At 43.0% G+C, this 24064-nt stretch overlaps 1 protein-coding gene and 1 non-coding gene across 2 annotated transcripts; one reads left to right on the top strand and one right to left on the bottom strand.

Annotated features, from left to right (window-relative positions):
- Positions 1–5777: 5777 nt before the first annotated feature.
- On the bottom strand, positions 5778–5909 carry LOC112859194 (small nucleolar RNA SNORA72). Its single transcript, XR_003223493.1, has one exon. It is a non-coding gene; the product is annotated as a small nucleolar RNA SNORA72 (small nucleolar RNA).
- Positions 5910–9128: 3219 nt separating this feature from the next.
- DEFB136 (defensin beta 136) lies at positions 9129–9802 on the top strand. The gene is made up of 2 exons (XM_025922401.1): positions 9129–9183; positions 9630–9802. The coding sequence occupies exons 1-2, from the start codon at positions 9129–9131 to the stop codon at positions 9800–9802; spliced, it is 228 nt and encodes a 75-aa protein (XP_025778186.1).
- Positions 9803–24064: the final 14262 nt, after the last annotated feature.

Below are 24064 nucleotides of genomic sequence, written 5' to 3'. Positions count from 1 at the left end.
AGTCAGACCACTCTTCTTCAGATAATAACACTACCTCTCCCCTCAACCTCTACACAGCTTAGCTGGTACAATATCACTTTCTTATTAATAACTGTAGAGTGAACACTACCTGTTGAGTGATGCTTCAGTGTAAGGGGTAGGCCAACAGAGGTTTTGTCTAAACATATGACTCTCAAAAATTAAAGCCTTCTAACTTCCTTAACTCTAATCTTTCCCCCTAAATCTGTCCTTCACAAGGGTGCTCAATGGATCTATCCAAAAGACATATCAGACTTTATCATTTCCTTGCACTCCCTTCAATAATACCTCTATAACATATTGAGTCTACATTTGTTAAAATTTCACTCACAGTCTTTTGTAACTTGGCTCTACCTCCCTCTCCATCTTCATCTTTAACCACACCCACATTCTAGCAATACGTAAATAGGTGTTTATATCTTCACACACCATACTCTTCTATACCTTTGTACCCTGATTCTATGAATCTACTGAGTTTCCCTGGAACCCCTTTTCCTGTACTTCCTGTACTTCCTGGTTAATTCCTACTTATCCTTAAAGATTCTACTCCAGGATATCGTCTTCTCCAGGAGATGTTTCCCCCAATTCTCAATTTTGTGCCCCAAGTTTCCATAGCATGTTGTACATTAAAATACTATAGCTTTTACCTCATTATATTAAAATTATAACCTTATGACCCATGTGACTGTGAAGGCAAGAATCTTCAAACACTGTAAATCCTTGGAATGCCACACAGGGCCTGGCATGAAATGGAGTGCCACAAGTGTTGACCACATTGAACTGAACTGAACTGAACTTCCCCCTTTTTCTACTCTCTGGATACCTCTATTTTCTTTCTTTTTAAAAAATTGTTATTTATTTAAGAGAGGAAGAGAACAAGAACATGAATGTGTGGGAGGGGGAGAGAGAGAATCCCAAGCAGGTTCTGCACTGTCAGCATAGAGCTCAACATGGGACTCAATCTCACAGTGAAATCATGACCTGAGCTGAAATCATGAGTTTGACACTTAATGGACTGAGCCACCTAGGCACCCCTGGAGACCTCAATTTTCATACTGGAATAGATGGATATGCTGGATTTCTCCTTTACACTCATTAGTGATGCCGGCCCTTGCATGTTTCCCCAAATTAGATTTGTACCTTGATTTTTACAGATATGAGTTGAGAAAATAAAGGGTGGGCTGAGGATTTGCTCATAGTTATAAGTAAGGCTGAATATTTGTCACATGCCAGATTCTTGACGAGTGTTACAGAATTGCTTTTCTCTACAGTGCCTTCCAGAAGTGGAGATAAGGACAGCCCAATTTGTTACAATTATGCTAAGAAATTTGAGGAGGAGGAAGAGACTTAATTGTTCAGGGGAATAATCATGTTCTGTAGACAATCTGGCAGAAGCTAAGGAAGAATGCAAACTAGCCTTGGGGACTTCTGGGCACTAGTCCCAGTGGCATTAAGGCATCTGATCTTGAAAGCAAGCACTGAGGCCTTTCTTCTCTGTGTGTGGCCAGGGACAAGTTCCAAGCCAACATTTCCTCGCAGAATGTCCTAAGACTCCAAGCATAACCAAATTTTGCTAAAGGTAATAAACTGATTCACCTGATTACACAGCCCCTTCCAGGCAGATGTCTCTTGATCACTTGAAACAAACAGATCTCACTTCCCTGTCTGAACTTCTGCAGGTGCAGAGAGTGATTTCTTTATTATTCTCCTGTTGAAGCAGCTGTTATGGGTAACCAGCTGGCTTCTTCCTGCTTGGGTTTTGATTTGGGTTTTGGTCTGAAGTCATCTCTTGGGGCCTGTAGAATCTCAGAGAGACTGAAACTATAATCTTACCCTCACTCTAAACCCTGACCCAGTATACAATTAGAGAAACATGATGAAAGGGTAATGGGTCTTGGGACCATGGTCTAGAAGAGCCAATATTTAAGTCAAGATTTGCCAGTAATCAAAGGAGTTGTTGTCCTTGGGCCCTTCATTCCTCTGGTCTGAAGTCCCCCGTTGTTAGGGAAAAGGCAGCAATATACTCTCACCCTCTAACTTCAGTTGGTTCTCCCATAAGCTCTATAAAGAAGATCCAATTTAATAAAAGCCAACAAGTGACCATTAATGGCATAGTGAGTTGTTTTCAACATGAAATCCTAAAAATGAAATGCCACGGTTGGTTAAAATTCTGTCTGAAAACTAAACTGCTAATTCTAAATGGTTCATGCTACGTTGTGGGATGCTTGGGGATCTGGAACAGGGGCCTAAAGTGCCTAATGGGAGGATCAAAACGGTAGTTAGTTGTCAAGTGATATGAGAGTATTTCAACATTTCATTTGACCTGAAAAACACAACAACTGAACAGAAAATTTCAAGAGAGAAGTTCAACAGGAGACCAGAACAATAAGCAAAGAGAATCAACAAATGTGAGGACAGGTCATTTGAAATTATTCAGTCAGAGAAACAAAAATAAAAATGAATGAAAAATATAGAAAGAAGATTAAAGGAATTAAGGACACCATAAAGTCAAACAATATGCGCATTATTGGGGTCCCAAAAAAACAGAGAAAGAAGGAAGCAGATTGTTTATTTGAAGAAATAATGGCCAAAAACTTCCCAAACCTGAGGAAAAGAAATGAATACCCAAATTAATGAAGCCTAATGGAACCCAACAAGGAAAAATTCAAAGTCCAACCAAAGCATATTATAATCATGTTGTCAAAAGTCTACAATCAAGAATTTTGAAAACCAGCAAGAGAAGAGACTGGTCACATACAAAGGAACCCCCATAAGACCAGATTTCTCCACAGAAACTTTGCAAGCCGGAAGAGACAATATATTCAAATTGTTAAGAAGAGTTAGAAAAAGATGATGGCAAAGCAGGAGGATCCTGAGTCCATCTTCTGCCACAGACATACCAAGGCAACAACTACATGTAATGCAATTTACTCTGAAAACAACCTGAAGACTGGTACAATCAAAGACATACTGATAAGACCACATCAGGAAGGGTAGGAAGGGCAAAGATGTCGTTGGGAAGCCAGTCCTCCACACAGTGACCTATAATCAGAAGGGATATCACAGGCATGGGATAAGGGGGGGAATCAAGGCCCACACCAGGCAGGCCTGACCCTGGGGACCTTCATCAAAAAGACAAGCCCCCATAACATCTGCTTTTGAAAATCAGTGGGGTTTAACTCCAGGAGAGCCTGAGGACTTTAGGAAACCATCTCCATTCTTAGAGAGCCAGCAAGCTATATCAGCCTGATACCTAGCACCAAAGCAATATTTTTAAAAGGACCTGGGTATATGTGATGGAGATTTATTGACTAATTTCAGGACGTGTGCCAAAAGAGCAGGGATCTGCAGGAGCTTTCTCTGGGAACAGAAGTACTGGTGGATCCATTTTTCTGGCCATCCTTTAGTCCAGCTGCCGGAGCCAGTTCTGACACTTTTCATCTACCTTGCTAGCATCACTTGCCCCACCCAACCCATTCATCCCAGTGGATACCCCTCCAAAGAAGCCCCCACTGCTCCACCTCTGGTATCTCTCCAGCGAGACTTCTGCTACAGGGAGGGGGAAGCTAGCCCCACCCACCAGCAGATTTGCAGCAGCTGAACTGGGGGCAAGCCCTGTCTACCAGTGCACCTGCAGCAGTCATGGCCCAGCCATAATAGAAGGGCACATGCATTCCACACAGGAGACGCACCTGAATCACCTGTCTGGTGACCAGGGGGACTGTGATACAAGAGTGCACCACAAGACCTCTTCTACATAAGGCCAGTAGTTTCAAGACTGCGAGACGTGGCTGACATGCCCAATACATAGTAATAAACACAGAGAGTCAGTCAAAGTGAGGAGACAGATGAATATGTTCCAAACAAAAGAACAAGACAAAACCACAGAAAAAGAGCTAAACAAAATGGAGGTGAGCAATCACCTTGATAAGGAGTTCAAAGTAATGGTCATAAAGGCACTCACGGCACTTGAAAGAAGAGTAGATGAACTAAGTGAGAACTTCAACAAAGAGATAGAAAACATAAAAAGAACCAGTTGTAGCTGAAGAACACAATATAGAAATAAAAACTCCACTAGAGGGAATCAACAGAAAATTAGAGGATATAGAAGAGCAGATCAGCTGGAAGACATAGTAATGAAAAGCAAGCAAGCTGAACAGCAAAAAGAAAAAAGAATTTTTTTTAATTTTAAAAAAGAATTTTTTAAATGAGCATATGTCAAGCGACCTCTGTGACAAAGGGTACTAACATTTGTATCACAGAGGTCCCAAAAGGAGGAGAAAGAAAGGGGCAGAAAGTGTATTTGAAGAAATAATAGCTGAAAACTTCCCCAACCTGAGGAAGGAAACAGGCATCCAGGTCCAAGAAACAGAGAAAGCTCCAAACAAGATGAACTGAAGGAGTTTCACACCCAAAGTTAGTGGAAGGAAGGAAATAACAAAGATCAGAGCAGAAATAAATGAAATAGAAACAAAACAAGCAAAAAGAAAAAACACACAATAACAACAATAGAAAAGATGGATGAAACTAAGAACTGGTTCTTTGAAAAGATAAACAAAATTGATAAAGCTTTAGCCATACTCATCCAGGGAAAAGAGAGAGAGGACTGAATAAATAAAATTAGAAACAAAGGAAGAGAGGGGTGCCTGGGCGACTCAGCCAGTTAAGTGCTGTACTCTTGATTTTGGCTCAGGTCATGATCTCACAGTTCATGGGGTCAGGCCCTAGTCATATTCTACATTGACAGCACAGAGCCTGTCTGGGATTCTCTCTGCCCCTCCTCTGCTCACTCACACTCTCTTTCTCTCAATAAATAAATAAACAAACTAACAAACATTAAAAAAAAAAAAAAAGAAACGAAGGAAGAGAAATTGCAACTCAATGAATGAGCACAGATGGTGGGGCATGCCCTTGGCTTTAGCATGGTTGTATCCTCACATGCCCAGCTTCACTAACAAGGTGGGGGAAGAGCACAAAAATACGTTACACTCCATTCCATTCCAAGAAAAATCCCAATTAATCCCTACTCCTCCAGTAGACTCTTTAATATGACCAACAGAATCACCATCACATAAAATCCAATCATCTCTCAAACTGCTGCCTTTGCACTGGTTCCTGGGACAAGTGAGTCCATTCACGAGCCCCTCAAAAGAAGTATCTCAGATCCCATAGCCCCTCAGGATCCCTGGATGTAAGCTGCATTGGTTTTCAAAGACAGGCATTTTGAGAGCATGGTCTCTTGGGCGCAGGTCTCAAGGGTTGGGGTGCCCAATGTGTGACACAAACCCCTCTCTCCTCAGGGAGAGGCTTTAGAAGTGAGATCCCTCCAATTATGTGTCACAGAGCCAGGGGTAGGGTTTTGCCAGAGACAGTGTCTCTGCCTCTCCTACCCAATCTAGATGCAGTCGTTTTATCTCTTGTGGAGAAAGCTGTTCAGTTAGTTTTCAGTTCTTTTTCAGCAGGAATTATTCCATATGTAGTTGTAGATTTGGTGTGTCTGTAGGAGGAGATGAATTCAGGATCTTTCTACACCGCCATCGTGGACAATCCCATAATTTGTAAAGTTTAGTTTGTTTGTTTAGAAAATAAAACTCAATGGTTTTATAATTCACTCAGTGGCAACTGATAATCATCAAATTAGCAATGGTTATCTTCCAATGGTTATCTTACACTAGCTGTGCTGTCATTTCTCTAGGATGAGCAGATACTCTGAGTCACAGACATTTCCCATATAAGGTGCATCATATAAATCAGACTTGGTTTGTCACCAGCATTTATAAAACCAGGCCTAGGGAAAGAACTAGGTCTGGGGACACATACCTGGTCTTAATATACTGAATGTTTAGCCTGCCCTGATCATTACAAAATCAGAACAGTAAGAATATTCGCAGTACAAATTATTCTTCATGGACAAGCCAGTAGGAAAAAAAAATGGGCAAATGACTTAACTAGATACTTATCAAAAGAGGAATAAAATAAAATCAAAGCTAAAAAAAAAAAAAAAGAGGAACCCTAAGTGACCAATAAACATACAAAAAGATACCTCACCTTATTTGTGATCAGGGAAATTATATTAATCTGCCCTGAGGGACCACTAGATCACCATCCAGTTGTCTAAAGTATAAAGGTCTGACGATACCAAGTAGTGCTAAGAATGTGGAGTGACCAAAACCCTTATACACCTGCTGATGGATATAAAAATTAGTAAAAGGCACTTTAGTAAACAATTTGACATTTAGAACAAATTGACGTTATGCATGTCCTATAACTTAGCAATTTTACTCCAAGGTATCTATCCTCCAAGAAGCAAGCCTGTGTGCACAGAATATAAGTACAAGAATGTCCCACAGCAGGACTCTTTGGTAATCCGTGGAAGCAACTCAAATACTTGTCATCCATCCTTAATATATTAAATAGTCAATAGAAGCAAAAACTAATGCTACACACAAAAATATACAAATATCTTTAAAATATAATAAAGAAAAGAGGAAAACAGTCACAAGTAATACTTTTGTGCCGCCTTTTACAGATAGGTCAAAAAGAGGCAAATTAAACTACCCTGGTTAGTGATCCATACTAAAGAGAAAACCATAAAGCAAAGCAAGAAAGTGATGATTATCTGGGTCAGAGCAGCGGTTGCCTTGTTGGGGAGGTAGTGAGCTATAGTCACTTAAGAGTTCACTGGGACCTTTTGTGGTGCTGGAAAAGATCTGTTTTCTTGATCTAAGAGGTGACCCCATGGTGTTTGCTTTACGTTCAGTCACTAAACTATGTGTATGATTTTATTTTTCTTTGTGTGTATTAAATTTCATCATATATCAATGACTTATTGAGCCATGGGGGAAAATAAGCTTGCACATAGAGAAAAATGAGCAGGAACTATCTGACTCGTGAACGAGTCAGTCAGGAAAGGGGTTTCCTCCTTCAACAAGTTAATTCATTAAAGTAGCTGAGGGGGTGTAGTCATTGTTGGCAACGGTGGGTTTTTTTCTTGAAGGTAGACATAATCAGGAGAGCACAAAAATTCCAGGAAACTAAAATAAAGAAGAAATTTCCAACAGAGCAACATTAAAGGGGATAGTATGAAGCTGTTCATGCTTCCCTGGCACCTTTTCCCAACAAGACCTCAGACAGGAGGTGGGAACACTCAGCACCGGTAAGAAAAGCTCCTGTCCAAAGGTTGGGATGGTGACTTAATCAAGACATGCACGAATGGAAAGGAAAGGGTCCATCTCCCACACCTGCTAATCTCCAAATGCGTCTTAGATTTGCTTTTCCAGGATCAGGTATAGGAGGAGGCTCAGAAGTATTTAGAAAATGTTAGGCTCATACTTTCCATATTTCCAAATGCATGATTAATAAACTTAAAATATATGGAGGACAGAGTTCTGAACTGAGAATCAAGAGAGCTGAAAATTTTATGCCAGCACAGCTCGCAGATTGAGTCTTCCCTTTGTACAAGCCCATTCACCCATTCAAGCCTTGTTTCCTCCATCTCTAAAAGAATGGGAAGGTGCCAACTGAGTCTATGCTTTGTCTATGGCAGCAGATGGTCAGGATACGGCCTCCATTGTATGGGCAGGAAGTATATGTCCCATGCAGGGACCTGGGAGTCTTCTATGGAGTCATTCAAGGGAATCCTCAGCCCTGATCTAGTATTGAACTACTTACTTCCAGGCTATTATCACACCTCCTCTCCCCAACTCCCATGCCAACCCACAGTGGTGCTCCCAACAATGCACATTGTTGGAACCCAGAATAAAACTCTCCTGGCTGTTTTTTGCATTCGCTAAGAGATCTCTTGGAGAGAGTGTACAAAAAAGAAAGAAAGACAGCTCTAATGGTGGAATTTAATGAAGGAGGAAGAGAAGGAAGAGAAAGAAGAGGTGCTGGTGGTGATGGAGAAGGAGAAGGAGGAAGAAGAGGAGGGGGAGAGGGAGGAGGAGGAGGAGTGAAGACCCTAATCTATACCAGGATGAGTGCAATGCACTTTGTAATTTGTCATCCTCAGAAAACCCTTTTACAGTGCACTTTTTGAGAAGAGGAAGCTGAAGCTCAGAGATGCTAAATAATTTACCCAAGGGTATGTGACTGCAAAATGGAGCATAACCAATAAAATTATGCTCTACTACCATTTTACAGACTCAGAATCCTATGGTTATGGGACACTTGGGTACAAGCCCGCCTCAAGGCAAGAATATAACCAAAGTAAGTGTCTCCTCAACTTTTGGTCGTCCTCCACCTCTCCAGGGAAGACAGACCTAATGATCCTTCTCTGGAGCTGTGCCCCTATAGCTCCAGGGAAGTGGTGTCCTGCTCTACTCTGAATGCTGGGCATCCAACCTTGCACACAGCAGTGATCTGGCTCTTCCTGTAAGAAACCAGAAGAGAGTTCCAACCTACCCACTCCAAAAAGACAACCTTTCCCAGAACCCTTAAAATTTCCAAATACTAGGCAACATTTCAATAGCAGCCATTTGGAAAACAAAGCCCTTGGTGAACTTTCCTGGGTGACACATTCCCTATACCATCTGCCTCAGCCAGGTGAATAAATCCGCTGCCCAAAGAGAAGCATACCCCTTCTCTGTTATGTCTGAGTACCTACCTAACTCTTGGTCAGATCAACAGTTGACACCTTAAGACTCTTTATTTCTGGAAACACAGCAAGATCTTGCTCACATCCTTTGTGATCTTAAGTTAAGCCCGTGTTCATAACATTGCTTCCCTTGTCTCCTGTGTTCTCAATGGGACTCCCAAGGAAAGGAGAAACAAAGTAGAAAGAGAGTAGACATTTTCCCTGCCATTTTTCTATCACTATACATATGAAGTTATAGGATAAATATTTGGGCCTGGGCAGGAGGATGCCTGGTCTCGGATCCTGTTTGGCCTTGACTGAGTTCCTTCTTTTCCCATGATTGGTAAAAGAAGAAGTAGCAAAGACAGGACCAGGAACTTTTCTTCCTCTAAGCCTGAAGAAGCCTGTCTCCCCTGAATGCCCTTCCAAGTAGAATGAGGCCAGTGCCCAGCCCCACCCAACTTTGCCCAGCTCTATAAAGGAAGCTTCCAGGCAGCCACCCCCAGAATGTTCCAGCTCTGTGCCCTCATCAGCAATGAGGCACTCTCTCATTGGGTTACTCTTCCTCCTGGTAATCTCACTGCCTTCAGGTAAGATGATGGGTATAGGTCTGATCATGAAAGTGGGGGTCTTCCAAGAACACAGGTACTTAAAATCCCCTTTGGGCATAAGACCAGCAGGGGAACGCCAATATCAGATGGATCAGCAAGCCAAGGATGGGAATTAAGTTAGTGGTCTTCAGTGTCTGCCCCACTCATCGGTTGCCACATCCTGAAAGCCTACCCAAGCTCGAGAGAGGCCAACTTCTTACCACACATGTCACCGTTCAGCTATCCAAATTCCTATTTCCTTCCACCTTCCTCTGATGAGCCTTAGACGTGGTGGCCCTCACTGAGAGATGACAGGAGGTGAGAGGACAGAATGTAAAAGGTAAATTGCAAAGTAATAGGTGCCCCACCAGGAAGAGAGGGCAGGTCTAGGATTTCTCCCAGCCTCAGAAGCCTGATTTTTCTTTTCCATTCTTTTTTTCCTTCAGGGAATGGATTGTTTGGACATGATGGAATACAAATCCGTACTTGCACTGCGCTCAAAGGCAGGTGCTTCTTTGGTTGCAGAGTGGGATGGACTTGGGTTTCATTCTGTCACAACATATTGTCTTGTTGTGTAAAAATGTTGAAAAATAATCCTCCCCAGGTCGATGAGTATTGACCCTCACCTTATGGATCCAATTAAAAGGCTACATGAGGGGCGCCTGGGTGGCGCAGTCGGTTAAGCGTCCGACTTCAGCCAGGTCACGATCTCGCGGTCCGTGAGTTCGAGCCCCGCGTCGGGCTCTGGGCTGATGGCTCGGAGCCTGGAGCCTGTTTCCGATTCTGTGTCTCCCTCTCTCTCTGCCCCTCCCCCGTTCATGCTCTGTCTCTCTCTGTCCCAAAAATAAATAAACGTTGAAAAAAAAATGTTTTAAAAGGCTACATGAATAGCTAAAAGGATAAAATCTGCACTCTGTGTGTAAGGATCATTAATGAGCCATGGGTAGCAAATGGGAGGCAGATTCTCACCAACTGACTGGCAAAATTCTAGAAGTATTTTGTAAAGGGGCACTGGGGCAAAATGCATCTCCTATTTTTTTTTCCACCCTCCCGTCTCCAATCACTAATTCCTATTTCCAATTTAAATTCAGTTGATTAACACATGGCTACCGGCCCAAGGATATGATGTATGCTGGGCTCAATAACAATAGCTTACTATGTGCCAGTCACACTTTTAAGTGGTTTACATCTACTAAATCACTTAATTCTCACAACAAAATAAACTTTTTTCTCCAGTTTTGTAGATGAAGGAATTTTTCAAGGTCACACAACCAGTAAGAGTGAGTTAGTACTGGGTTTGAACCCAGACAGTCTTGAGCCTATGTCTTTACTGTTAATCTATACCACCTCTCAATTGCTAAGCGTAGGAATCTAACTGGAAGTATTAATTGTAGTTTGTAGTGATTGTAGGTTGTGATACAATGAGGAGTCAAGAATCCAAGTAGATCCATGGAACAGCAAGCCCCTCAAAATTCTTCCTGTGGCTTAAAGCTGTAACGTTCCTGGCTGCTACATTGCGTTTGTGGCTCTACTCAGTAGCTCTGATGCATCAAGATCAATGTTGCCCTAAGATTCCACTCACCAACCATCACTTCGCCAACTGCTGGGGTGGAAGCAATGAGCCATACAGACCCACAAAAAACTCCCAGCTGTCAGTGGGACAGCCTTGCTCCAGCAGCATCTCTTCACCACCCCTCCAGGGCCCCCTCCCCCAGGGGCAGAGGTCACAGATCTTCGTGGAGATCCTTGTCATTAGCTGCTCAGGAAAAAGAACACCAGCTGAGTCTCGGGGTTTCCCTTCTCCAAGGATGTGCCTGAAGGAACACATCTGAGTCTCCACCCTGGAAAGCTAGGCAGGGCTTCATTCTTTCTGGAAGTCCTGCCTGCTCGGGCTCTCCCATCTTAATCCTCAAAATTCCAGCAAAAAAGAAAAACCAGAAATCATCAGTAGTCCTCAGGGCTAGCTTGCCAGGGCATCTATATTTTAGCTAGCCTTTTTTTGTTTTTTGAAGTTTATTCATTTGTTTTGAAAGAAAGAGCACATACAAGTAGGGGAGGGGTGGGGGGGGGGGTGGAGAATCCCAAGCAGGCTCTGCACTGACAGTGCAGAGCCTGATGTGGGGCTCAAAACATAAAAGCAGGAAATAAAAAGAGAAATCTGGGTGAAGGGAGAAAGCAAATATTCCTTCATCAGATTTCAGAAGGGTCCACAACCCAAAATAAAGGCTAAAGATCTCTACCCTTTTCTTGTGGTTCCCCAAATCATGATTATATCAGCCTGGGGTGAGATATGGCTCTAACTTTGACAACGGGATGCAAGAAGAAACACTCATCACTGTCTTTGATGCTCTTCAGTGCAGCTTGGACGAGACTGGAACGTTCAGTTATTCTTGCTGAAAGCCCACATATGAAATAAAGAAGAGGACTGAATTATCACACATAAAAGCCATTTTGTACTCACCTTGTGGCTCCATGGGTAAAACCCTAGAGATAGTGGCCATCCTCTCTGAGGAAGCCAAAACTGTTCATCTTTGTTCTCCGTATCACAGGGCAGCCATGCAGAAAGTCCAGGATTTAGGCTTAGCAATCAGACATCTGTCTCACTACATGGGCGCCATCAGGAAACTTGTTGCTCGTAGTGCAACAGGTTGTTTCAGGACCCTACTCCAGCAGAGTGACCCGAGAGGGCCCCTGCATTTATGGCCATCTTCCGAGCCTTTTCTATGAGGCCCAGCTCTAGCGCATTCCCCTTAAGCTTAAAAATGTCCGGAGTGAATGCATGTTACTGGAAATCAAGAAATCTGAAGGACACTGAGAACGTTTACCAATACCTTATCATACAGTTGTTTTAACATTATCTGTATGGCAAATATGTAACATGCTTGGCAATGTGTCATCTGGCTTAACCATCCTGGCAGGGTGTTAGGTTGGGGTACATAGAAGGAAGGATTTTGCTGCCCCTGGGGAAAGGCATGGAAGACAAGTAGCACTCCTGCCCCTGCATTCTACCCATACACTGTGAAGCCAGCACAGCCGTGGCAGTAGGAATCAAAACAGTATCCACTGACACACGCAAAGGGAAAGCAGAATCTCAGGGACAATCAGAAACCCCTCCCGACACCATCGCCTTAGTATAAATTTCTTTCTTCAGAATCAGACTTGGAGGTCTAAAGTTTTGGCTACATTTTCGGACCAGGTCTGCTGTAACAAATTACCATAAACTGGGTGGCTCAAAACACCAGAAGTTTATTTTCTCACGGGTTTAGAGGCAAGAAAGTTGAAAATCAAGGTATTAGCAGGGCCATGTTCCTTCTGAAGGTTCCAGAGAAAAATCGTTTTTTGTCTCTTCCGAGGTCTGGTGGTTATTGGCAATCCTTGGCTCTCTTTGGCTTAGAGCTACATCACTTCTTCTTCCTCATCTATGAGGGTCTCTGTATCTTGACATAGCGTTCTATAAGGACACCAGCCATTGGATTGAGGGCTGACTCTAATCCAGTATGACCTCGTCTCAGCTAGTTACATCTACAAAGAACTTATTTCCAAATAAGGTCATATTTTGAAGGTCCAAGTGGACAGAATTTGGAGAGGAACACTAGACAACCCAGCACAGGCTATAAAAGGGGGGATTTGCATTTTCTTTGGGGTGGGTAGAGTCTCCTCTTTATTCACATCTGTTTAAACACAAAGAGGAGAGCTTAAGTCTAGGAAAGGGTTTGCAAACCAATCAACCTTTTCTGTGAAAACAAACATTTTTCCTCTTACTGAACATTCCCAGACTCCCCCTGGAGAATACGTAAAAAAAGGATTAGGCGGGCCCTAACCTCAAATGCTCAGAGATTATTTAGAAGGAGAGAAGCATAAATAATCACAATACAAGCTGGCAGAGTTTATGGTAATCCATGATGTGACCTGCAGGCTTTCCTATGACACAAGAAGCTTTTATTCCCCAGCCTTTTCCAGGTATAATTGACAATTTAAAAGTGTACGTGTTTAAGGTATGCAACTTGATGATTTAATATGCATTATGAAACAATAACTATAATCAAGCTAATACACATCTATCACCTCACATAGTTACGTGTGTGTGTGTGTGTGTATGATGAAAACGCTTAAGATCCACCCTCTTAGGTTCCTCAAAAAATTAAAAATAGACCTACCCTATGACCCAGCAATAGCACTGCTAGGAATTTACCCAAGGGATACAGGAGTACTGATGCATAGGGGCACTTGTGCCCCAATGTTTATAGCAGCACTCTCAACAATAGCCAAATTATGGAAAGAGCCTAAATGTCCATCCACTGATGAATGGATAAAGAAATTGTGGTTTATATACACAATGGAGTACTACGTGGCAATGAGAAAGAACGAAATATGGCCCTTTGTAGCAACGTGGATGGAACTGGAGAGTGTGATGCTAAGTAAAATAAGCCATACAGAGAAAGACAGATACCATATGGTTTCACTCTTATGTGGATCCTGAGAAACTTAACAGAAACCCATGGGGGAGGGGTAGTAAAAAAAAAGAGGTTAGAGTGGGGGAGAGCCAAAGCATAAGAGATTCTTAAAAACTGAGAACAAACTGAGGGTTGATGGGAAGTGGGAGGGAGGGGAGGGTGGGTGATGGGCATTGAGGAGGGCACCTGTTGGGATGAGCACTGGGTGTTGTATGGAAACCAATTTGACAATAAACTTCATATATTGAAAAAAAAAAAAGAACCACCCTCTTAGCAAATTTCAGGTGTACAAACCATATTGCTGACACATGAAGCTTTGAAGTCCAAGTGGAGCTCAGCTAGAGGGTATATTGCCAAACTGGTATGCTTCATTGGAAGATTGGAAGCATAGAAAAAATTACTTAAAAATAAAAATAAAAACAGAAGAGACTCATAAATATGGAGAACACACTGAGGGCTACTGGAGTGGTTCTGGGAGGGGGATGGGCTAAATGGGTAAGGGGCACTAAGGAATCTACTCCTGAAATCATTGTTTCACTATATGCTAACTAATTTGGATGTAAATTTTAAAAAATAAAAAATAAAATTTTAAAAAAGAAAAATAAAAATAAACTAGTCCATGCAGAGACAGCTAACCCAGCCGGAATAACGGTAGAAAGTACATCGCCCATTCTGGCCTCCCACTTGGGCGGTCTCTCCATAAGTCACATTTTTTTTAATTTTTTAACATTTTATTTATTTTTGAGAGACAGAGAGATACAGAGCATGAGCAGGGAAGGGGAAGACAGAGATGGAGACCAAATCTGAAGCAGGCTCCAGGCTCTGAGCTGTCAGCCCAGAGCCCAATGCAGGGCTCAAACCCACGAACCGTGAGATCATGACCTGAACCGAAGTCAGAGGGTCTCTCTGACCCTCTCCAGCTCATCCTTTCTCTCTCTCTCTCTCAAAATAAATAAACTTTTAAAAATAAATAAATACGCGATAGTTTTATTGTTTCAAAAAAAAATCTTCCTTATAAACACTACTCTTGATCATCCTGTGCAATTCTTAGTTATATTTATTTCCTTCAGGGCAAGAACAAAGCATCCCAAAATGCAAAAATCCGTTCATATTTTTTTTTGTATTCACTTATTCATCTAACAAGTAAATAATTCATGGCTACTATGTAAACAGGCACCAAAAGCTGTGGGGGGAAGGAGGGGGAGGGGGATGTAATCTCTGTACTTTTTGAGTCTATAGCATAGTAGAAGTCATAAACCAAAAGTAAATAAACAACCACATCAATAATCACAAACTGGCAACTGCACTGAAGGGAGGGTAGAGGGTTAAACTAATATATATGTACATGTATACAGACGTGCATATATGTACTACACAGCCCCGAAAACCACACCCGGATCAAGATATAGGATATTTCCATCGCCCCCAGAAGATTCCCACATGCCCCTTCTCAATTACCCCATCAGGCCGGAGCACCTAGGTGGCTCAGTTAAGCATCCGACTCTTGGTTTCAGCTCAGGTCATGATCTCATGGTTCAGGAGCCTGCTTGAGATTCTCTCTCCCTCTCCGTCTGTCCCTCCCTGTCTCCCTCATGCTCTCTCGCTCTCTCTCTCTCTCTCTCAAAATAAATAAATCCAATTGTTCCCACTGTTCTGTCAGACACTCAAGGCCTTGGCCAGCTCTTCTTTTCCCTTTTGCTCTGTTTTTTTGGGGTTTTGTTTTGGTTTGGTTTTGCTTTTTAGGGTTTTTTGGCAGGCACTGCACAAGCGTTCCTTATGGAGTATGACTCTTTTCTGCCACCAGATGGCAGACTCTGTCTGTTTTTGCTTCTCTGCAGCCTTAAAACTGCGCAGTCCGCGGAGATCACCAGCTGACAGCGCCCCCGTGTCTTCTCCAACGTCCAGCTTGACAGTTATTTCATTTCCTATGAGCCCCTCATGGTCGGCGCACTGCCCGGCACAGAGTCCGCATTCGATAAAAAACCAGGTTAAGGCAGAGCCTTGTGCTGTGCTGTGATTTCTCCACGCCCCTGTCCACTCTCCAGACAGCTCTGTAATCTGTGTTTACAGAACATGAGAGTTTACAGAAATAAGGCTGTGGCCTTAGCCTCACAGCAAGTGGAAGTCAGAGACCACAAGAAAAAAACCAAGGACCACAGCAATTAGTGTCCTGAGCCGGGAGTGGAGGAGGGATCCGGAGCCGGGTGTGGCTGTCCCGGGAGGATGCTCCAGCTCTGACCCAAGGAAGGCAGCCCCCTGCGTGGGCCAGTGGACAGGCGGGTCTGCTGCTCGAGGCCGCTCATTATCTGAAAATACATAGAAACCAATGCCTGTATCTGGAAAGGCCCTCAGAAATCATCTCTACAGATGGGAAAACTGAGGCTCAGAGAGGGGAAGGAACTTGCCCAAAATCACGCTCCTGGATAGGCCAGAAACCGGGAAAGGCACCAGGTCTCCATGCTCCACACCACGTGTATTTAGTGAAGAGAGACGGCCAAAATGGTGGGCAACAGTTGAATTTTTTTAAACTTTTTTCACCTGGCCCATTTTGCAAAATGTGCATATGATAACTTGTGTAGGACCAGAAAAAAATGCAAATTAAAAAAAAAAATTAAATGCAATCTGATGATGATTCAAAGGTACTCAGGTCACTGAAAAGCTAAGAGCCTTTGGAAGCTCTCAGGCCTAGCTCTCCCTCACTCGTCAACACTGCACGAAGCAGAGCCCGCAGGTGAGAATGTCAGTGGGGAAGGAAGGGAAGGCCAAGTCTCTAAAGCGCCAGAGGCTAGTGGTTACAGTTCCTGTTTTCACCACCAGAGGGCGCGACGTGCCTGTTTTTCACGCTACAGCAGGCGGCGAAATAGTCCACTATTCTCTCTCATCCTGTGGCTCTTTACCGGGCCGAGACGACCACTCTCTCCACTTTTCCATTTACAGTTGGCAATTTTCAACAACATGTGTAAGAGACAGAAATCTGGAAAAATGTGAATGTGGTTATAAACCTCACATCATACACTAGATGAAAATGTACACGGTTTGGGGTGGGGGAGGGTGGGACAGGAAGAGGAACATATTTATTCCAGTTTTGTAAAGGAAATCCACTTCTGACTGTTTAAGAGATGGAAACATTAGCAAAGATAAGCTGATAAGATGTATCAATTGGAGGCGAAGGGCTAACCCTTGTATATAAAAGGAAAGAAACTAATTTGGAAAACAAGGGTGTGAAAAACGAATATAATGGAGAGTCAGTGAATTGAATAGCCCTGAAAAGTTCAGATTTGGATGTAACTTACTAGCTGACATGTCACTTACCAGCTGAGTGATATGAGGAAAAGCATTCAAGTGCAGTTACTCATCTGTAAATGGAAAATAATAATCACACAAGAGGCCAGAAATAATGTGGTTAGCACAATGTCTGGCACATCATGTGATTTCGAGAGACGTTGGGTACATCTGAATCTATTAGTCAATAATAAGAATCCATGGCAAAAATCAGGCCTATACCCGGATTCTATTTAACAAGAGGTCAAAGGAGACATGTTCCAAGGTCCATGGTGAGTGTTTTTCTCCATAATATTTTTTTTAATAAAAACTTTTTTAATGTTTATTTTTGAGACAGAGAGAGAAACAGAGAGTGAGTGGGAGAGGGGCAGAGAGAGAGGGAGACACAGAATCTGAAGCAGACTCCAGGCTCTGAGCTGTCAGCAGAGCCCCATGTGGGGCCCAGACTCACAAACTTTGAGATCATAATCTGAGCCGAAGTCAGATGCTTAACTGACTGAACCACCCAGACACCCCCTCCATAATATTTCTAATCTTCAAAGCAATCTCGTCAGATGGTTATCTTTCTTTTAAGTTTGCCAGTACAAGCAACAACTAGCTGAAAGATAAAATGAAAGAAAAGACTCTACTTAAAATAGCAAACGAAAAGTAAAATATGTAAAAGTAAACTTAACAAGGAATGAGCAAATACTTACATGAAGTTACAATTGACCCTTGAGCAACAGGGGAGGTGTGAGGGGGGGGAGGTAGGGGTGCCCTCCACCGCGCAGCCAAAAATCTTAGTAGAATTTTTGACTTCCCAAAAATTTAACTGCTAATGGCCTACTGTGGCCCCGAAGCCGTACCGATGACATAAATGGTTGATTAAAACATATTTTGTATGATGTATGTACCATGTACTGTATTCCCAGAGTAAAGTAAACTAGAGAAAAGATATTGTCAAGAAAATGATAAGAGGGGCACCTGGGTGGCTTGGTTGGTTAAGCATCTGACTTAGGGTCAGGTTATGATCTCACAGTCTGTGAGTTCAAGCCCAAACTTAGGCTCTGAGCTGTCAGTACAGCCCGCTTCAGATCCTGTGTCTCCCTCTCTCTCTGCCCCTCCCTTGCTCACATTCTGTCTCTCTCTCTCAAAAGTAAATAAACATTAAAAAAAAAAAAAGAAAAGAAAAGAAAATGATAAGAGAGGGGAGCCTGGGTAGTTCATTGGTTGGGCATCAGACTCTTGGTTTTGGCTCAGGTTATATATGATCTCACAGTTCATGGGTTCGAGCTCCCCATCGGGCTCTGTGCTGACCGTGTGGAGCCTGCCTGGGATTCTCTGTCTCTCCCTCTCTCTGCCCGTCCCACATTCTCTCTCTCTCTCTCAAAATAAATAAACTTTTTTAAAAATTTTGTTAAAAAAGATAATGATAAGAGAAAATACATTTATAGTTCTGTATTTATAAAAAAAAAAAAATCCACATCTAGATGGGCCCACTTGGTTCAAATCCGTGTTGTTCAAGATGGGGGGAGGGTCAAGTGCACTTTAAACCTTTGTGGAGGGATCCAGAAGACTTGAACAAATGGGAAGTTTCACCATGTTCTTAGATAAGAAGTTTCAATAGGACAAACATGGCAATTCTCCCTGTTAACCTATAAATTGAGTGTGACCTTTTACAAAATATCCAAAAGCTTAGACTCAGACAAGCTAGTTACAAGTCTCATAGGAAAACATTTGAAAGTAAGGATCTCATGAGAAACTCTGAAGGTGAAGAGTATTGACAAGTATCCTTTCTGGATGTTAAAACCTATTTATTACTTAGTCTCAATGATTAAAACAGTGTGATAAGGAAACAAATGACTAGACAGATCACTGAAGTCAAGACACAGACCCAATAAAAATGAGCATTTAGAAAGGATACAGAAGCCATCGAATCAAAGATTATTCAATAGTGTTCGGAAAACTCCATCCTTCCTTCAAACACTGTACTAGGATAAATTCCAAACGGATCAAACTTTTAAAGATAATAAGAGAAATCCGGGGCTCCCGGGTGGCTCAGATGGTTAAGTGTCCCACTCTTGACTTCGGCTCAGGTCCTGACCTTACGTTTGTGAGATAGAGCCCAGAGTCTGGTTCTGTGCTGGGCTTGGAGAGAGATTCTCTCTCTCTCCCTCTTTCCCTGTCCCTTTCCTTCAAGCACTCTCTCTCTCTCTCCCTCCGTCCCTCTTTCTCAAAAAAAAAAAAAAAACAGAGAGAGAAATCCGTAACAGAATAATCATTTTATAACCTGTCTACCTGTAATAAAGCCCCAGTACTGTTATGAACTGAATGTTGTACCCCGCCCCAAAATTCGTATGTTGAAATCCCAACCCCCAAGGTGATGGTGTCTGGAAATGGGGCCTTTGGGGTGATTAACTCATAAGGGTGGAGCCCTCACGAGTGGGATCAGTGCCTTTATGAATGTCGGGAGAGAGCTTGCTCCTTTTTCCATGTGAGGTTACGGCTGCCTGCGAGCCCAGACGTGGTCTCTCACCAGACGCACCTCTGCTCTTGACCTTGGACTTACCAGTCTCCAGGACTGTGAGAGACAAATTTCTGTTGTTTAAGCAACCCAGTCTATAGGATCTTGTTATAGCGACACAGACAAGATAGACACATGAAAAATAGTATACGAACTGCATGAAACCAATAATTTCTGCCTGTAAAAGTCAAAACACTAAGCACATAAACTGGGAATGTAATTAGAAAACATAATAACTATGAAATTTTTAGAAGCTGGAGTAAAATTTCCAATTAAAATATTTTAAAATTTTAATGAGACCTTTGAAAGTACTTCTCTGAATATATAGTTTTCATGTCTGTTTTCATATTTCAAACAGTCACAGACACTTAATGATGAGATCCTCGAGTTTTTTTAAAGTCACCATCCATGAGAAACCCTGTTCACAACAAGTGGGTGATAAACAATCGATTTAAACCATGTTTGCACCCCGTCAGAAATTTGCAACAATCAAAATTGTGCGTGAAGACTATATCAGCTCTTCTTTTCTTTAGTTGACAAATACGGTGTGTAACTAGTTTGTAACAGTGAGAGTAGATTTTTGAATCTACATGAGACACTCCAAAAGAATGATGCAGGGGTTGCGGGGTTGGGGGGGAGAGGGCGGGGTGCCTGGGTGGCTCAGTCAGTTGAGTGTCCAGCTTCCACTCAGGTCATGATCTCACAGTTTGTGTGTTCGAGCCCCGCATCAGGCTCTGTGCTGACAGCTTAGAGCCTGGCGCCTGCTTCAAATCGTGTCTCCCTCTGTCTCTGCTGCTCCCCCACTCATGCTCTGTCTCTCTCTCTCTCCTTCAAAAATAAATAAAAACATTTTTAAAAATTAAAAAAAAAAAAAAGAATGATGCTCAGACCTGTTGAACGTGTGTTTCAAAATAATGCTGAAGCTCTAATGAGAGAATAGTCACCATCAGCTGTCCTGATGTCACTTAAAGAGCATGTCAGCCGCAACCAGACAAAAGCAGCTAGAAAACGTGAAGACAGTTCCAGAGCCACTCCCCTGAGGACTGCCCCACCGGGAGCCCTCATCTAAAGCCTTGCCGTCCCATCCTTTAGAGCAGCCACACCTTGACAAAGTCACCTGGTGCTTGGGGTCCACTCAGCAATCAATGCCGACTCCAGACCGGCCTTCTGGATACAAAGCAACACTGTCCCACCTGGGGAAGCCTTCTGCCATTTATGTCAAAAACATTGCCTATCTCTGGCCTTGAAATTTTCTTCACCCAAGAGCGCTGAGCTGCCTTTACAATGCAGCAGAATCTTGAGAATTCCTCCTCCCACCCAAAGAATCGCATTCCTCCCCAGTCCTCCTCCATCCAGCTGCTGGTCGGATCTGGGCTTGGAGTCCTGGTGCTGGATGAGGAAGGCTGCCTGCATTGCAGTCTAGGTCCTCCCCTCTTTTTCCGTCAAGGATCTGAATGCCTTCTTCAAATGTGGCTATATGAATAGCTAAGCTTTCAGGTGTAAAAAACTACTATTGTCACAATCTACATAATAAATACCTTTGTAGGGGCGCCTGGGGAGCTCAGTCAGTTAAGCATCTGACTCTTGATTTCAGCTCAGGTCATGACCTTGCTGTTTGTGACACTGAACCCAGCATCGCCTCTGCTGAGTGTGGAGCCTGCTTGGGATTCTCTCTCCTCTCTTTCTGCCCTCCCTCACACATGCACGCACACTCTCTCTCTCTCTCTTTCTCAAAATAAATAAACTTTGAAAAACTGTTTTAAATAAATAAATGAACGCTTTTGTAAATTTTGACATCCAAGAAAATTAAATCAATTCCTAAATTTAAAAAATGACCCTGGGAAATGAGCCGGTCAAATGGCATGAGCAGCTCAGATGGCATGAGTAGGTCAGATGGCTGAGACACGCCTGAAGAGATGCTCAACTTCTCGAGTGGTCAGGGAAAGGCAGATTAAAACCACAGCGCGGTACCAAGGCAAATCCACCAGAATGGATAGAATTTAAAAGACTGAAAATACCAAGCATTGGTGAAGGATGCAGAGCAACTGATTGTCCTAGTTTTTAAGAAAATGCGTAAAGGTGGGGCGCCTGGGTGGCTCAGTTGGTTAAGCAACTGGCTTCAGCTCAGGTCATGATCTCACAGTCCGTGGGTTCAAGCCCTGCATCAGGCTCTGTGCTGACAGCTCGTGAGCCTGGAGATGCTTCGGATTCTGTGTCTCCCTCTTTCTCTGCACCAGCCTCCCCGCCCCCACTCTGGCTCGCGCACTGTCTCTTCTCTCTCTCAAAAATAAATAAATGTTAGGGGCGCCTGGGTGGCACAGTCGGTTAAGCATCCGACTTCAGCCAGGTCACGATCTCGCGGTCCGTGAGTTCGAGCCCCGCGTCAGGCTCTGGGCTGATGGCTTGGAGCCTGTTTCAGATTCTGTGTCTCCCTCTCTCGGACCCTCCCCCATTCATGCTCTGTCTCTCTCTGTCCCAAAAATAAATAAACGTTGAAAAAAAAAAAAAATTTAAAATAAATAAATAAATAAATAAATGTTAAAAAATTTTTTTTCAAAATAATATATAAAAAAGAAAATGCATAAAGGTAAAAAAAATAATTATAATAAATAATACATAAGTTTAAAGCACACACAGTAGAAAACTGGCAGCATCTACTAACTCTAGAACTGATTAATAGAGTAACAGAGTAGAGCATAAAGTATATATATATATATGCATATGTATATATATGCAAATATGTATATATATATACATATGCATATACATATGTGTGTGTGTGTGTGTGTGTGTGTGTGTGTATGACAGAAATTAGGGCATACATCCACCAGAACACATGTATAGGAATGTTCATAGAAGCTTTATTCTTCACCTGCAAGTACCCATCAACAATTAAGTAGACAAATAATTGTGGAATATCAGAATATTTTTACCACAGAATATCCCCAACACTAAAAAGAATGAACCAGGGAAAGATGGATGAACAGGTGGAGCCAGAGAATTTTCCAGGCAGGAAAATACCCTGTATAATACTGTAATGACAGGGGCTCCTGGGTGGCTCAGTCAGTTGAGCATCTGGCTCTCGGTTTCAGCTCAGGTTCTGATCTCGTGGCTTTGTGGGTTCGAGCCCCGCATCAGGCTCTGCGATGGCCATGCAGAGTCTGCTTAGGATTGTCTCTCTCTCTCTCCCTCTCTCTCTGCCCCTCCCCTACTCATGTTGTCTCTCTCTCAAAATAAGCTTAAAAAAAAATACTGTAATGTCAGATACATACATGTCTTTACATATTTATCTAAATCCATAGAATGTATGGTACCCAAGGGTAAACTGTGTTGTAAACTAGGGACTTAGGTGATGATGATGCATCGAAGTGGGTTCATCAATTGTAACAAATGTATCGGGCTGGTGGTGGGGATGTGTTGATCACCAGGGAGGCTGTGAGTGTGGGGACAGAGTCCTTGGGAACTCTCTGTACCTTTCCCTCAATTTTGCTGTTAAACTAAAACTGCTCTAAAATTGTTCTTAAAGAAAGAAAAGAATGAACTGTTGCTACTTACACAATACAGAGTGAGTCTCCCAGGAGTGAAGGTGGGGAAGGGAACCAGATACAAAAGATCAGTGCCTCATGACTCCATTTGCATGAATTTCAAGGACACAGCAAACTAGGACGGAGGTCCTGGTCACAGTTGGGGCAGACGGCGACTGGGGAATAGCACAGGGACAGGTCTGTGTCTGGAGCTGGGTGTTGGTTACAAGGGTATATCCATCAGTAAGAGTGCATCCATCTGTACATGTAAGATTTCTGAACTCTGTGCTAAACTTTTAATTTCAAAAACTGTATTTGGCAGGGGCATCTGGGTGGCTCAGTCAGTTGAACATCCGGCGTTGGCTCAGGTCATGATGTCGTGGTTCATGTGTTCAAGTCCTGCATCGGGCTCTGTGCTGACAGCTCAGAGCCTGGAGCCTGCTTTGGATTCTGTGTCTGCCTCTCTTTGCCCCTCCCCCACTCACACTCTGTCTCTCTCTCTCTCTCTCTCTCTCTCTCTCTCAAAAATAAATAAGCATTAAAAATTTTTTTTAAATGTGTGTGACGTTAGGAAGCGTGCCCACATCTCTTTTCATAAAAATGAATCTGAAACCCAAGCTTTGCTGAAGTCCAGGGACAAACCTCACACACTCCATGGGGCTCCTTCAAAGACAGTGACACAGAGAACAGTGCCTGGAGAGCAGGGCAAAGCGGTTACAGTTTGGAATGGACTTTCGGTTATTTTTTTCTTCTGTAGAATGGCAGATGGTCAAGAGGAGGGCTCAGATCAGATGATGGATTAAATCATTCACAGTATCAGCTGGACAGAATTTGCAAGAGACTTATAAATTCCCCAATCTCTGACATTCAACCAAACTCTCATTTTCTCTTCCAGATTTGCTAACAATGCACAGACGCTCCTCACCAGTCCTCTGCCCTCCAGGAGGGAGGGAGGACCCTATTCCCACCCCCCCACCACTCCCCCATAATGGGCACTCCCCAGATAAGACTCAGGCTTTCCAACCTGTGGCGCCAGCCTGGGAAAGGCAGACAGAGAGCGGGCCCTGTGGCCCCTCCGCCAGCTCGCCTCGGCCCTTCCCTTCCCTGGCACCAAAACA

This window comes from Puma concolor, chromosome B1 (genome assembly GCF_028749965.1).
Source record: "Puma concolor isolate L17-30 chromosome B1, mPumCon1.1.hap2, whole genome shotgun sequence".
In the NCBI taxonomy this organism is placed as follows: domain Eukaryota; kingdom Metazoa; phylum Chordata; class Mammalia; order Carnivora; family Felidae; genus Puma; species Puma concolor.
Note: the sequence above shows the minus strand (reverse complement) of the source record. Positions and strands in the feature narration are given on the sequence as shown.